Raw genomic sequence first — 16,361 nt, 5'->3', positions numbered from 1 at the left:
CCTACAGAGAGAAAAGAAAAGACGGAAGCATGGGATCAGACCCCAAGAGGCAAAAAGCCATCTTCCGTAATATAGACGCCGGTGACACTATCCATGGTGACCGACGTTCTCCTCCTCCCATCCATCAAAATGATAATGATGTTTTGATGGGATTTGCTGATGCAGGGTATCTCTCTGACCCTCATAAAGGTCGCTCCCAAACAGGTTATGTCTTTACCATGGGAAGCACGGCGATATCTTGGAGATCTACAAAACAGACCATTGTTGCTACTTCCTCAAATCATGCAGAGATTATTGCTCTACATGAAGTTGTGCGTGAATGCATATGGCTAAGGTCTATAAATAGACACATTCGAGGAACTTGTGGTTTGAAGTTTACCACAAATGAGCCCACATGCATTTATGAAGATAATGCAGCTTGTATTGAGCAAATGAAATTAGGTTTCATCAAGGGCGACAATACCAAGCATATATCACCGAAATTCTTTTACAATCAGCAACAGCAAACACTTCTAAAAATTGAAGTAAATCAAATCCGATCAGAGGAAAATGTAGCGGACTTATTTACTAAGTCGTTACCAAAAACCCCTTTCGAGAAACATGTGAAGAGCATCGGATTAAGAAGGTTATCCGAACTCCCATGATCTTCAAGGGAAGTCTAAATCAGGGGGAGTATCCAGAAACATACTCTACACTCAAACGCGCGTTGTGCTCTTTTTGTCCTTCGACCAAGGTTGTTTTTTCCCACAGGGTTTTATTACTTGGCAAGGTTTTTAACGAGGCAATTTCGAAGCGCACGGCCTAGACAATGCTATTAAACATGAAATATCCAAGGGGGAGTGTTGTAGTATACATGAATCATATTGTAGTATATATGAGTCATAGTATAAATGTCTATATCATGTATAAATAGGCACTTGAGTGTATAGATAAGGTACTTGAGTGTATAATATAGGTATAGAGACTTGTGTGACAAGCTTTATGCCAAAGGACAACAAACATGGCAATTATCATCATCACAGCTATCATGTTGAGCTGCAGCTGTAAATCAAGTTGATACCAAGCTTGATATTATCTTTGAGCTTTCACACTTGTAATGTATTCCTATAAATACCCTCTTGTATGAGATGAATAAACACACATGAATCTCCATTCTCTCTGAATTATTACTCTCTCTATATTTCTGTCAATTTATGCTTGTCCTCAAACATAGCACTCATTTTATTTGGCAGCAATACCATTGTGTCAAGACCGAGTAGGAAAAAGCTCCAACCTTGTCATGGATGAGACTCTTTCACAGAAGCAGCTTCTTATGTTGTCGGTTAATCACTGAAAACGAAATGATTTGCATTTAACATGCATCAATGTCAGTTTCTCTGTCAGTCAGTATCAAAGGGACAGCATTTTGGACATGCAAGAATGGTCCCTAAATAATGGATGTAAGAAACAACAAGAGCTAGAATCTAACAGAAACACATTTAAACTGAGACCACCTTGTAGATTCGTAATGTAAAACAACAAATCCAATGGAATTTCTACACCACAAATCCATATATCATGATAAAGACGATCCCCCGCTTCCACAATATGTTTTTCAAGGAATTTCAAAATTACAAGACTATATCTCCGTCAAATAACTTTCAAAACCCTAAAGCACGACGCTTCAGTATCAGATTACTATAAATGGAATCTAAGATTACAATAATTCATTAACTTGCACCAGCTTCCATGATTTTTTTTTTTCCTTCTAAATTTGTAAGGCCAATCTTATGCTCACAACTACTGCAGTTATGACTGGAATCTAGAAAGTTAGATATAATCACCACTGATACCGTGCCCCTTTATGTCATAATCTTATTCACCAAAAGCAGTTGTTACCAAAATTTGCGTATACAAACTCATCACCCCCCTTCTTAATTTGCTCTGTTTACTTCAGAAGGAATTATTCATTTCCTTGGGATTGACGTAACGAATCAAAGTGACAGCCAAATATAATGGTTTCCATCTTTTGCCTAATACAGCTGCAGAGTGCTTGAAAGGGACAGAACAGCTTTCTCAGGCACGTGTACAAAATCTAAATTCTGAACTACCACTTCTTCAACTCAAGTTTAAAAGACCCACACATAAGGCTCTTAATATCCAAGAGGACTTTTTGTTCTCAAGTCTGCAGCAACACTCATGGTTTCCACTTTCACTTTCGGCTTATTACTAGCTGCAACAGTGTGGTTTTACCAATCTCAGGCTTCAGAGGATGCTGATTGTGGATCAGAGCTCGAGTTCCTGACTTGGGAGTTGAGGAAATCGGCGAGAGAGGCTGAGTTCTTTAAATGGATGATAGGGTTGAGAAGAAGAATTCATCAGTATCCAGAGTTGGGATTTCAAGAGCATAAGACGAGTGAACTCATCAGGTCCGAGCTTGACTCCCTTGGAGTTAAGTACAAGTGGCCGGTGGCCAAGACTGGAGTGGTGGCTTCAATTGGGACAGGGTCTAAACCAGTCTTTGCTCTTAGAGCTGACATGGATGCTCTCCCTCTCCAGGTTCTCTGTCTGTCTCTGTTAATCCTTCCAGTGCTCATAGTGCTGGTGCTCTTAGTTATACTTTTTAGATTTGATCACCAGCTACTTATTATTTCATTCTGGTAAAGGACTGATACCTTGAAATCAATCCTGTGATCTGGCAGGAACTAGTGGAGTGGGAGTACAAGAGCAAGATTGATGGAAAGATGCATGCTTGCGGTCACGATTCACATGTCGCAATGCTACTAGGAGCAGCCAAATTGCTTCAAGAAAAAAGAGATATATTGAAGGTAAATGAAAAAGCTATTTATGTATAACAGTGAAGTTATGTATGTACTCTGTGGGTGCTAATGTCTCAACATGTGATGTACGTAAGGGAACCGTGAAGCTAGTTTTCCAGCCTGGAGAAGAGGGTTATGCTGGCGCTTACCATATGTTACAAGATGGTGTTTTAGATGATATTGACGGCATCTTTGCCCTGCATGTTTATCCACATATACCAACAGGTACTATAGCTTCGAGGCCTGGTCAAATAGTTGGTGGTGTAGGGCTCTTCAAAGCTACAATACAAGGAATAGGAGGTCATGGGGCAGCGCCACATAAGACCAGGGACCCGATTGTTGCAGCAGCCTTCGCAACACTTGCTCTGCAACAGATTGTGTCTCGAGAGAAAAATCCTCTTGAACCTGGGGTAATCACTTTGGCTTCCTCTTTCTGTAAATTTCTTTAAATTAGGTACTACAATTGATAATGAACCAAGATATATAAAGGATCAACGAAAAGAAACACGACAGACAAATATAGCCAACCTCAAGGTGAAGTTTAGTTGCATTCTCTTGGACATCTCAAACCTGTGGTGCCATGATAGCTTAAAATTAGATGATAGTTCTAAGGCAAAACAGATTATAGTTTACAGTTTAGCATTTTACTATCAACTTAGAAGCAATGATTCTCATACACCATCTTGTATCATGTAGGTGGTAACAGTAGGGTACATACAGGGCGGTCAAGCAGATAATGTGATCCCAGAGAGTGTGAAGCTTGGAGGAACCTACAGGAGCTTGACTTCAGAGGGCCTCTACTATATCCAAGAAAGGATCAGAGAGGTTTACATATCCTCATTATGCAAACATTGTAAATGTGAGTCGATTGACTAAGACTTAGTCACCAAGTCCATTTCACTTGCAGGTCATGGAGCAGCAAGCAGCTGTGCATCGTTGTACTGCTGTGGTTGACTTCCTGGAGGAAATACCCCTGCCTCATCCACCAATGGCTAATGATCAAGCGCTCTACGAACATGTGAAGAATGTTGGTCAGGTCCTTCTTGGGAAACCAAATGTGCGGCTTCTGCCACTGACCATGGTTGCAGAGGATTTCAGCTACTTTGCTGAGAAGACTGCTGCTGCAATTTTTGTTATTGGTACAGGGAATGAGACTCTGAAATCAGATAAAGCAGCACACTCACCCTACTTTTTCATTGACGAGGAGGCTCTTCCATTGGGAGCAGCACTTCATGCTGCAATTGCAATCTCATACTTGGATGACCATGACTCAGTAGAGCGTGTCTCACTCTTCAATTCTGGAGATAAACAGTGCTTAGCATATGAAGTGCTGTAAATCCCCTTGCATTACCACAATGGTGGCATCTTCCCGCCCTGATAATAATAGCATCCGTGGATAGCCATGGCTCAGGACTTGGTAAAAAATTGTTCTGTTTTCATATCGGCCAATTTGTAGCTTTACTATTGACTCCCTAAGCACTCAAAAGTCAGAACCAAACAGACAACATTGCACGTAAAGACCCTGACATATTGGAACCAAAAATCTCATCATGGTGGAAAGTAAACTACGTTAGTTTACTCTTTTGGGTAAAATCCTACTCTAAGACCTAGTCTAAACCAGCATATCTCCTTACCAGGCGTCTTAGCATATAATTCCATCACTCATATCTAAACCACAGAACAAAGTAAGCCGAATATGCAGCTGTGGCAAGATAGAACCATCAAAAGTATGATTTCCAAAAAAATTCTTTCATAGAAAGAAATCCTATACAGGCAGGACCTGAAAACCCAACTCACCCTAACTATTATTTACTGCCAGTATCATTGAAAAGAATGAACAAATGAGCTCAATTCATCAGAAGTGGCTTTCAATATTCAAGCACATTTCATTTTATGTTACATAGCCAAACTTCATGTTTTCAAGGCACATGAGTACAAGTTTATTTCAAGAGTGAGAACCATTCAAGTCGCCATTCTCTAATTTCAGGTGACAAGATATTTGCAACCAGATTGTCTTCACCCATCCTTTGACATGTGAGAAATGTATCTCTAAGAGTGGCGTATAAGGCAGTGCCTGCAGTTTGGTTCCTGGAGCACCAATAAACTGGGAGTCCAACTAAATTGTATAAATCAACTCCAACTCCACAATATAGACCTCAAAGAACTTGATGCTGATTTGTATTAATTCCAGGGCAATGGATAAAGAGAGTTGCCAAGAAGCTCAGTCTTCTAAACTAAATTGAACTGATACCAGGTATCTTTTTAAGGCCTCTCTCCTGCATTTTGTTCCTCACAACAGAAACATCCAACCAGCGGTGGAATGCAGCATAGATGTCGGAGAGGAGCACATAACTACCAGCACTTTTTGGTTCAAGCACAAAGAGTCGATTAGCAACCAACTCCCCAAACTCAACATTGCAATGTAGCTTACATGCACCAAGTAGTGCACCCCAAGCACCAGCATGAGGTTCCACAGGCATTGATTGTAGAAGCTCATAAGCTTCTTCTAACCATCCTGACCGGCTAAGAAGATCAACCATGCATGCATAGTGATCAGGAGTGGGAACCATACTGTATTTATGTCTCATTAATTCAAAGAAATGCCGACCCTCCTCAACAAGCTCGGAACGGCTACAAGCTGTCAGGATCACTGTAAAAGCTACCTCATCTGGAGCCAAACCTTCACTTAACATCCTATTGAAAAGGGCAACAGCTTGATTCCCTCGGCCGTGAATAGACAACCCTTGTATCATTGAACAATACGAAATTAGGTCCCGTTTTGGCATGTTTTGAAACAAACTCGTCGCTCTTTCCATATTCCCACACTTTGCATTCATGTCGATCAGAGCCGTGAGAACATGAGGCTGTAGAATATCGATTGAGCTATTGCTCAAGTACGAATCCACCCATTCAGCCAATTCCAAGCAACCCACTTGGGAACAAGCTGACATCAAGCTCACCATTATAAACTCATCAGGTTCCACATTCCTACTACTCATCTCAAGAAATATTTTCACAGCCTGATTGGGAAAACCATTTTGTGCATACCCCGATATCAACGCCGACCACATAACAATATCCTTAACCGGAGCCTGCTCAAACAAAAACCTGGCCGAAGCCATATCCCCGGACTTTGCATATCCATCAATCATAGTAGTAAAAGAAACCACATCTTTCCCCGGCATCTCCTCAAACACCCTCCTCGCATTCCCCAAATCACCCAACCTAACAAACCCACTAATAACCACATTCCACGACACAGCATTCCTCTCCGGCATTTCACCAAACACCTTACTCGCCTCCACCATATCCCCAACACCGGCATACCCAACAACCATAGCAGTCCAAGACACCACATTTCTCTCACACATTCCATCAAACACCTTCCGTGCACACACAACCTCCCTACATTTCCCGTACAAGTCAACCAAGCTAGTCCCCACAAACACATTCCCATCAACCCCACACCTCACCGCCGACCCATGAACCGCCCTTCCCTCCCGGACCCTTCCCTCGCCGGCACAGGCCTTCACAACCGACGGGTACGTGTACTCATCCGCCACGCCCTCCTCCCTCTTCATACCAATGAAGAGAGAGACGGTGGCGGAACAACTGGATCTTTCGCAGTGGCCTTTGAGTAGTGAGTTCCAGAGATGGCTGCTGGGGTTGTTGACGCGGCGGAAGACGGCGGTGGAGTAAGAGAGGGAGGAGAGAGCGTTGGCGAGGCAGATGAATTGGGTGATGACGAAGTGGTCTTGCTCTAGACCTTTGTGGATGATCTGGGCGTGGATTTGTTCAAGACCGAACTGGGTTTTGCAGGCTTTGAGTAATGTGGCGATTGAGGCTGAAGCTACGCGCATACTAGGCATATACGACGACTCTTTTGCATTTTCGTTTCCCCCTTCTTCTTCTTCACCGTAGTTCTCAATCTGATACCAGCGGAGGGAACGACATGTCGTAGTTTGTAGGGTTCGTCGAACGACGAGTCGGATTACTTGGTATAATAAGTTTGAGAAAAGCTCCTGCGAAGTGAACGACTAGATTGTGGGCTTTGTTAAACGACGAGTCGTCGGATTACGTGGTCATAAGTTTGAGAAACGAAGCAAAATCGAAGGAGAGAGACAATGGTGGTGTGGTCGTATCCGCCGACGCGGAAGCAGCTTGTTGTGACGGCGTGCTGTTTCGTCGCCGGGATGGGACTGTTCGGCGTCGGAGCTCACCTGTCGCTGGCCAACGTGGGGCCACAGCAAGAACGGGTCAAGGCGCGCAGGGAGTTTGTCAAGGACCGCCTGAGAAAGCTTCTGGATGATGATTGAACCCACTGGCTTGTTAGGTTTCAATGCCGTATTTCTCAACCATAGTATAGGCATAGAAGTGCTTTGAAAATTTGTTTCTGTAAATGAAATATTGATTTGCTTCGTTTCTGTTTAGTAATAACGTGACCATATATGGTTCGTTGATATAGTACTATACATGTTTATTTGAATTGGGTTTTGCCTCTGCAACTACATATTGTAGGCTTGGAGATCACATTAGGGTAGTAATGTTCATTGTGAAGTCTAGTTGCACAGGTTATCAAACCCCCAATTCGAATCGATTTGAGTGAATTCTGTGCATGTGGTTTAGAACTTTAGATTAACTCTCAGCATAAAACATTTGGTTTAATTTGCCAAAGGAGAATTTTTCTTTGGTCAATGAATCTCATGATAACCAACCCAGTTGTATACTAAGCAATCTAACTTGACATAATGTCACACATCACCAGTGCTATTTATCCATAAATTTGATTAGCTACAATATTAGTTTCTCCATCAAATGGCATCCTTTAATTCTTGGTGGGTGCTTTGAAGATTTGTAGGGACTAAATTCCAACAACGAGTCGAATTTAGCATAAGCACTTTTGTTATTCTGTAAAACCCTTATCCTCACGACCTCAATTCAATCAGAAATCAGCTATTACTTTAGTGACAGAAACTGAACTGTCTAAAGATGAATGCATCTTCTTTATTGAAAGCTTCCTTTCGGGTTCATTTTCCATGGTTTTGTTCTGTGAACAGTGAAGAGCTGATTATAAATTTCCATTCTTGAGGATATTGTGGACATGACTCAGATCCTATGGATGCCCTGGAGAATACTAATGAACTGGTTTTAGCTGATCACTTTATGCTCAAACAATGGTCCCAAATTGAAAGTGACACCATAATTTTGAACCATAGATTTTCTCCTTTAATTATTCACAAGATAGATCGAGATCTTAACTTGTTAAAATGGAGCACGTAGTGATTATAAATAGTTAATCCTTGTTAAAGAAGAAAAGGCATTTAAGGAACAAAATGCTTTTTATAATTCTATTTCTTTATTTGGCCCTAAAGACTAATAAACCATTACATTTATCTTGACCGATCGAAGAAGAAAAAAAAAAAAATTACAACCCCTACCACGATTAACTAAAACCGTAAGCCCATAACCCAATTACACTTCTACTTTGTCGTTTCTATTGATAGAGCAATACACATCTTTTTTGTTTTGAGAAACCCAAAAGGGGACATGGATTGGCGTCCTCCAGAATGTAAATGTAGGTAACATTACAAAATGACTCACCGGATTCCCGGCTACGACAGAATTGAGCCATGAATAGAAACCCTAAAGTAAAACCCTAGAGATTCTAACATAATGTTACCCTAGAGTGAAGCTCTAAGTAACCAGTGACCAGTAACCTGACGCTACTAGAGAATGCCCCGAACACAGTCAAAGGCATACTCCAATATATTGAGAGTCCAATACACTTAGTCCCCAATCCACCTGGATCCCAAATACGGGCCCAAAAGTGAGCGGGCCTAACCAACACAACCCACCCCGAACCACCAGGCCCTAGAGCAGCCCATGACACCAGAGAGTCGGACCAAGCCCAAGCCCCTGAAGGAATACTCAGGGCACCCAGACCACCAGCCCGACGCCGCCACACTAAGGCAGGCCACCGTCGGAGTACACCATCTCCATCACCCGCAGCGGCTTTCATCCTCACCGAGTAATTGTCGCTTCCTAGAACTCGGAACCACCACCAGCCCACGAAGATCGCCGATCTTGGAACCGATCGAGGAACACCATAAGGCCAGACAGCCCAAAGCACTGCCGCCGCCATAGACCGGATCAGACCCAGCCACCACTTGCTAGAACCCGGATCCCATGTCTGGTTTGGGTCCACCAGACCACGGCGCCGCCCATCACCATCGCTGCGACAGAGACAAGCACCAGCACGGGCAAAACCCAAAGGGGGTAAATCCCGTCGCCACGCCGACGAGATTATGGTGCAGCAACCAGAAGGTTGAAAAGGGGAGATCCACGAATCCACAGGGCTCGCCAGCTAGAGACCACGAACGCTAGAGTCGCAGGCTAAGGAAATCGGACGGCCAAACCCTAGGGTTAGCAGCCGCAGAGAGGAGAGAGCGAGAGCTCCCATTTTTTACACTTGTAGCAGAGAAAGATGAAGATAGGGAAATGAGCAATACACATCTTGATTTACAATTTAGTGTTTATTTTCCAACTCCAAGTCTGTAAATATAGTACAATTGTACAATATTCATGTAGAATTTAGTTAATTGGACAGGGTTTTAATGTTTTTTTTTTAGTTTTTTATCTTTTTTTTTTTTTTTGAATAAATGGCTGATGTGACTGCCCTCAAGCCTCGATTAATGAAATTGTCGAATACAAAAGGGGACATTGAGCCTAAACCCCTAAAAATTCTACACATACATTAGTGACAGAAACTGAAGTTTATAGTAGGTAAAGAATTGAGCTTAAATTTTGTTTGGTTCTTTTTTGTTTAGGGGCTGGCTATTGAGTATTTAACACACACACACACACGTACAAAAGCTCAATCCACCTAATTTATATTCCTTATCAATCTATATATCTCAATGCAGAATGCGTCGAAGTACTGGCTAAAGGTACCTTTGTATAGTCTAAACTTAAATTGCCTAGTAAAATCCTTTACCTGCTCGAGAATTTCTATAAGTTCTGTCTTGTCTCCAGTTGGTTAGGTTAGGGTTTGGTGGTGATGAATGGAAGGAAAAAGTCCAGGCAGATCGATCAGTTTGTCATTTTTGCCAAGGACGGATGAATGGCCGCACATACTGTTGGTTCGTGTGGCAAATTAGGAACACTTGTATGTATATATGTCAAACCACAGTAATGTATGTGTTAGAAATGTTTCTTTTCTAGATTTGAAAACGGATTCGAGTTCACTTGACTCAATGGTAGTGTGATCATAATACACTCACAATAATCATTTGATTTATTTTTATATGTGTAATTATTTTGATTAGGTCATCAAGTATAAGACCATTATCATTTCACTTATGCAATAGGAGATGCTTTATCGGTGAATAAAGCATAGAGGGGTATGTTCTTGATGATATAAACTAGTTGCCAAGGTTTCAAAGATGCAGTTGGAAGCATGTTCGACGCAAATGCAATGTTGCTACTCACCGGCTTGCATGAAAAGCATGTTCCTTGACTTTGCCAATTTGGTCCAGTTGGGTTCATGATGTAAGGATAAATTTATGTATTAGGATATGGTATTCCTTTTCACTTGCTTAGATCGGACAAGGTTTTATAGGGGAGTAATTCAAAGTTAGACAAGTAAGACCATGATCAGATTGATAAATAGGCATATTACTGAGGCTTGAGGGAAAACGATAAGCAAGAGGTTAACACTACCGCTCTGTCAAGTCGTTCATGAATCCAAGTAGGAGGATTCGGGTAATTGCACCAAGTAAAAGGATTTACAGCATAAGGTAAAGAAATGAGACCAGCAAAGTTCAAAAATTGCAAAAATTGGGACATATATTTTGTTGTCCGAGGGCTACCACCTAATTTTTCTTGTACAATCAAGATGCAATTGAAATCACCCATTAGAACCCAAGGTTGATCATTGATGGGTTTATCGGTTGGCAGGAGAAAATAGGTAAGTTAACAGTGTTTCCATTCCAACATAAAATTAGGCCTCCACATTGACCATAGGCCAACAAAAGCAACGTCATTGAAAACGATAGCACTTATTACCCAGTAAAAGAGATCAGTGAAATAATGAAACACGAAGTGATGGACTACATACCTTGAGTAGCGCGAAAGCAACAAAAACTTGCACAGTGTCTTGTGCTTCTGGGGAGCGGCAAATTCATAGTTGAGGATCAAACAAATTTTTTGATTAACCAAATCCAACGCAAATCACAACCAGCCTACCCAAGAATAAATACTAGCAACCGCTTGGACAAGGAGGTTACTGGGCACCCGATAAATTTTAGGGTCACAAGGTAGATCAGAGAGGGGAAGAATGATCTGGGATCTGATTGATCAACAAAAAAAATAAAAAATAAAAAATTGAATTGGATTGGATTCTCTAGCCTCGAAACAGATTGGAACATATCGAAATGTACATTTGATAGATCAGGGTATTTGTGAAAGTTACCAGTTTCAAAACCAAATGAACAGCCCTGGTGCACAGAGATACAAATCAATCACATGAAGAGAGAAAGCCAGAGTAAAAATTCAAAAAAAATGGAAAACAAAATATAAATACTGCCAGCAAAATCATAAATATTAGAAGTTATTTGTACAAGACTAGCTCGCAGGATTTCAGCTTTTCCCAAAAATCTACAACTCAAGCATTCATGAAGTCAGGGTAGTCTAGCGCAGAATGAGCTGCAAAGTAGCATCTCCTAGAGATCACGAGCAAAATGTATCAACAGGCAAGAACATGTCTTCCATCATTCAAATAGTTTTTCTAACGAGCCATTATATTCATCATCTGTTGTGGAAAGACAAATGATGTCACTATTTCCAGGCATTGATGAAAAAGAGAAATTTTCACCGTTTAGACCTTCTGCCATTCTGGCCTTCACCTCTTAGTTCTGCTAGTCTTGACTTTGAACCACTGCCATGGACAGAGGGAGGCCTATCGTGAACTGCACTTGTAGGATCTCGTGAAGGCCATGGCTGTCCCCACTGCCGTGTTGGACTAGCATGAACTCTTGCAGATCCAAACCTAGAGCCAGATAACATTTGGTCCCTAAGACCCTTCGATGATTTATACCCTTGCATTTCGTCTCCACAACCCTTTCCTTGCATTTGCCTCTCCAGGTCAGGAAAGCTCTCCCAATCTACCCTATCTCCTGAATTTTGGAGCCTTTCAGTCTGCATGCCCCATTCCAATCCATCTGATATGCTCCTCTGCAAAGAAGTGCTTTTTCTTGGTGGCTTCCCTGACATGGACTTCCTCCCTTTGATTTCTTCGTCATCATTTGGAGCCCATCTTGGATCCCGAGCAGCTACAGAAGCATGACTCCAGTTATAGCTTTTGTTATTGTTGCCCATACTTAATTCTATGGAATGCAAATCACTTTCAGCAGAATCCTCTTTGCATTCTACTCCATCTTCAACTTCTCCTCCATCCTCATCTTTTTCTTCACCCTGATGGGAACCGAGGCGAGTTCTACTTAGATAGGCTGCAATATCTTCATCTTTCAGATGAGCAGAACCGCGTGCTTTTTCTTTTGTTCTCTTACTTCCCATAAAGGCTTCAAGTTGACTCCTCAACATATCAACAGCAGCATTCTTCTCCTCAAGCTGATATTTTGCCTCTGAGAGTTTCTCTTGAGCTCTCCCCTCACGCAGCACATCAGAGAACTGCATCATCTCCCTTTCCTTTTCGACCTCTTCACGAACTTTTGCAGACTCCCACTTCAGTTCCTCTGCTTCAAGTTTATCTTCATTAATATCCCTGGCTAATTCATCACACACTTGTTCCATGATCTCTCTCGTTCTCTTCTCACTCTCAAGTTCTTTGACTGCCTTAACGAGAGATGCTTTTGTCTCTGCCAGTTCTTTCCCGAGTTTCTTGTTCAAGCCTTCAAGCCTCCTTCTCAGTTTTCTCTCTACCTCAAGTTCTTCTGCAACAGACTCGATGGCAGCCTCAACTACTTTGTGCTCCTTGCTTTTCCAAGCTGCCTTTTCTTCAGCAAAACACTTCATGAGATAGCTGATCTCATTCTGCTCTGAGCGCTGTTCGTGGATATGCTGATTCACCAGCAAACGAGCCCTCTCTAGCTCAGCATGTAAGGCTGAGATAAGGGCCATGCTAGATGAAGGCTGATCTTCATTACCCCAAATGCGGTGTATAATTTTCAGTAGCTCTTTAGACGTTGTCAGAGCATTACTAACATCCTTCAAACGTGGCTTGATTCCAACAGTTGAAGCACTAGGAGTCTGAGCTCTCGATCTAGTCGGAGTCTGGGCTCTTGATCGAGACTCAACCTGTATTGCAAAAAGAAGAGCAAAATATTATCCTCTACTAATACACCACTTCTGATATAAATCTGCAGTTATCAACACTTTTAAGATGCAAAAGTATTGATAACTTCACAGTGAGCAAGAGGAAAAGCACAGTCCTTTCCGAGAACCAAACATAATATAAAATCAACATACCTCCATTAGGCTGCCATTTCCATGAGAATCCAATATTCCAGAATGTTGATCTGTAAGCCTGAGCCTCTGTGAAATAGAGGATGACCTTCTGTGGAAACTACCTGTTCCAGATCGATCCATCCTCTACAAAATAACAGTGAACAATAACAATGGTTAATCAACCACATTCAATCTCCTAGAAATCATAATCAATTAGGTGCCTTACAAGATCGCATCAACTAAATCATTGTAAAAACAGGGTTTTCGAAAGCGACAACTCCAAACTCAACCAAACCACTACCTAATCACAAGAACTAATTTCTCTATTCGAAGTCATGTAAGCCTTTCTCCTATCAACTATTAATTAATAGCTTAAACCAACAAGAAGCTAGCTAAAAAAGACAAAATTTTCAGTGCTAAAACTACTACATTTTCAATCAGATTCTCACAAATTTCTCACCAACCTAAACAAAACTGGAAGCAGAGAAGAACTCACCTCTGAAACGGGACTGTGCGACGGATCGGAGAGATGAGGAGGCAGAGAACCCGAGCGCAGAGACCGAGCAACCCTCTCTTTCTCTCTGGCCCTAATCTCCTTCCTCATCCTCCGCTCATCCACCTCTTCCTTCACTCTCGGCGACGGCACGTCGTTCATTTCCCACAGCGTCGCCGCCAGCTTCCTCGCCGACACCGGAGGCCTCGGTGACTGTTTCCCCTTCGAAACGCCGCCGCCCTGCGACGGCGCGTACTTGGGAGACTCCATGGCCCCCCGCAATGCGGACGCGGGGGACCTGGATCCCATGAGCTTCCAGGTAGGCACGGGCGTAGTGGATCCGCCCCGCTTCCCTACCAGAATCGCCCGCTTGAATCTGTAGTTCTGGATGATCGAAGACGAAGACGAAGCCGACGACGAGCAGCCTCGCTTTCTGATCTTCCCGGGGATCATCAGGTCCATGTCGTTGTTGTGGCGCCTCGGCATTGTCACTGAGATTGGCTTAGATTTGGGAGCTCAAAAACGCAGCGTCTGGTTCATAGTCGTGTGGAAACCCTAACCCTAACCCTAAACCTAAACCCAAATGTAAGCAAAGGCAAAGAAGGGTTTTGAGAGAGAAGAGGAACAAGGAGGGGGTTGATGGCTCCCACTGAGTCTAGATTTGATCAGGGGATTCCAGTACAGACTGTGAGCCTGGGCAGGTGGCGCTCTGTAAAGGACTAAACAGGAAAAAGGAAGACGGAAAAGAGGGAGTGATCCTGTGAGGGTGAGATCAGGTGAGACTGGAATCGCGTCGAGCATTGATTGGTGACGGAGGTTTTGGTCAAAGCAAATGTGGTCGTAGTCAGCGACTACTTTATGTAAGAGACAAAGAAGATGGAAGTAACAGTTTATTCCATTTTGAAAATTTGAAGGAGTATTAGCGAAGATTGGGTGGAATGATGCGTATGAGTTGTGGGCTCCTCAAGATCAAGGGCTTTTTTTTTTTTTTTAAATAAATGAATTTGCCGATGTGGTAATGTTCATGGATGAGAACTGAGGTCTTCGGTTCAATACTTGAATCGGCCATTAGGAAATAGGAACTTGACAAAGTGTATATTTCAGTCTTTTAATGTTTAGTCTTTTAATGTTTATGGGGTCTTTGATAGGAGGATCAGACTATTCACTATTCTAATGATCTGATCGCTCAACTTAAGATTTTTTCAATGCGTAGAATGGGATATGGCAAATTCAATCAACCGTAGGTATATAACTGTCAATTCCGACACGACTCGAAACCCGCACGAAATAAAGCGGGTTGAACCCGCACGATTAAAAAGTGGGTCAGCCGTGGGTCAACCCACCATGACCCATTTAATAAATGGGTTGGCCACGGGTCAATCCGCCAACACGAAGTGAAACCCGTATAACCCGATTATGCTATACTTCTTCTTGAAATTTTGGATGTTGGGAGTATTTGATCATAGGATTAGACAATTTGAAATATTTTGCTTTGTAATTATTGGATATAATTATTTATGAATATATATATAATTATTTATATTCTTAGTCTTGTGGAGTTTTTAATGAATTTAATCAATTTATGCATTTTTTTAGTTAAATGGGTCGCATTGTTAACCCTTAAATGAGTCATTTTGTCTAACAAGACACAATCTATTTGTTAAATGGGTTAAGGGGGTTGGAAATGGGTAACCCGTTTAATAAATAGGTTGGGTTTGAGTTTAAATTTTTGACACGATTATTAAATGGGTTGGGTTTGGGTTTGTATATTGCCACACGACAAATACTTTGACCTGACACGACCCATTGACAGCCCTAATATAACCATCTAGTTAAATAGGTTGATTGAAAGATTGTCTCACAATGTGAGATTCTAGTCACACAGACACATTTGATATGCACACTTTATTGAATGTTTTACAAAAATTTGTTATGAGACACAGAAATAATAAGGACTTAGAAGTGTTTGTTTGCTACAATTAGTAGCCTTTTTCTTTTCTTTTTTTGAATCAAGGAAATAACTTTATAGATAGAAACTCAATAGAGTTGGGTTACAATCATATCGTAACACATCCAGATAGCGTTCGTGGAGTGTTATTAAATTTCTAGAAATTTGTGTTAGCTTAAGGCCAGAGTGGTCATTACATACTCTTCCGCTGCCATCTACATACAGAACAAGAAGATGTAGTAGTACCCACGGTGGCACATAGAGATAGGTCTACTCATTTGACGTTTCATGCTCCGCCATTACAAAATAGCTTGAATCCTCCTTCAGTACTACTCCAGAAGATTCAATAGTATCACTTATGCCAAACATGCTCGGATTCTGTTTGAGTAAACCTCCAGGATCCCAAATACGGTACCCTAGAGAGTTAGAGCCCATCAATTGGGCGCATAAAAGAGCCCGAGTCCAACATAGATCCCATAGCTGAGTCCACTTCCAAGCCCCTCTCCAATTAGGTCCCAAAACTGTGTTATGTTTGGGCACCCAGCTTGGTTTGGGCCTGAACACGAACTTGGGCCCCAAAACTGATTTGGGCACCCAACCACAAAAGGATACCCAATATGCAATATCACCGGCGGTGTCTATCCCGTCCCCACGCCTC

At 42.0% G+C, this 16,361-nt stretch overlaps 4 protein-coding genes across 4 annotated transcripts; 2 read left to right on the top strand and 2 right to left on the bottom strand.

Annotated features, from left to right (window-relative positions):
• Window positions 1-1,620: 1,620 nt before the first annotated feature.
• LOC133721073 (IAA-amino acid hydrolase ILR1-like) lies at window positions 1,621-4,247 on the top strand. The gene is made up of 5 exons (XM_062147589.1): window positions 1,621-2,538; window positions 2,682-2,807; window positions 2,894-3,208; window positions 3,495-3,623; window positions 3,706-4,247. Exons 1-5 carry the CDS (start codon window positions 2,179-2,181, stop codon window positions 4,132-4,134), a joined length of 1,359 nt encoding a protein of 452 aa, XP_062003573.1. The 5' UTR covers window positions 1,621-2,178; the 3' UTR covers window positions 4,135-4,247.
• Window positions 4,248-4,649: 402 nt separating this feature from the next.
• On the bottom strand, window positions 4,650-6,763 carry LOC133721071 (putative pentatricopeptide repeat-containing protein At5g37570). Its single transcript, XM_062147588.1, has one exon. It carries the CDS (start codon window positions 6,665-6,667, stop codon window positions 5,033-5,035), a length of 1,635 nt encoding a protein of 544 aa, XP_062003572.1. The 5' UTR covers window positions 6,668-6,763; the 3' UTR covers window positions 4,650-5,032.
• Window positions 6,764-6,768: 5 nt separating this feature from the next.
• LOC133721075 (uncharacterized) lies at window positions 6,769-7,405 on the top strand. The gene has a single exon (XM_062147590.1). It carries the CDS (start codon window positions 6,923-6,925, stop codon window positions 7,112-7,114), a length of 192 nt encoding a protein of 63 aa, XP_062003574.1. The 5' UTR covers window positions 6,769-6,922; the 3' UTR covers window positions 7,115-7,405.
• Window positions 7,406-11,223: 3,818 nt separating this feature from the next.
• LOC133721462 (uncharacterized) lies at window positions 11,224-14,535 on the bottom strand. The gene is made up of 3 exons (XM_062148085.1): window positions 13,759-14,535; window positions 13,284-13,406; window positions 11,224-13,112 (listed from the first exon to the last, which is right to left on the bottom strand). The coding sequence occupies exons 1-3, from the start codon at window positions 14,239-14,241 to the stop codon at window positions 11,667-11,669; spliced, it is 2,052 nt and encodes a 683-aa protein (XP_062004069.1). The 5' UTR covers window positions 14,242-14,535; the 3' UTR covers window positions 11,224-11,666.
• Window positions 14,536-16,361: the final 1,826 nt, after the last annotated feature.

Source organism: Rosa rugosa, chromosome 7 (assembly GCF_958449725.1).
Source record: "Rosa rugosa chromosome 7, drRosRugo1.1, whole genome shotgun sequence".
In the NCBI taxonomy this organism is placed as follows: Eukaryota; Viridiplantae; Streptophyta; class Magnoliopsida; order Rosales; family Rosaceae; genus Rosa; species Rosa rugosa.
Note: the sequence above shows the minus strand (reverse complement) of the source record. Positions and strands in the feature narration are given on the sequence as shown.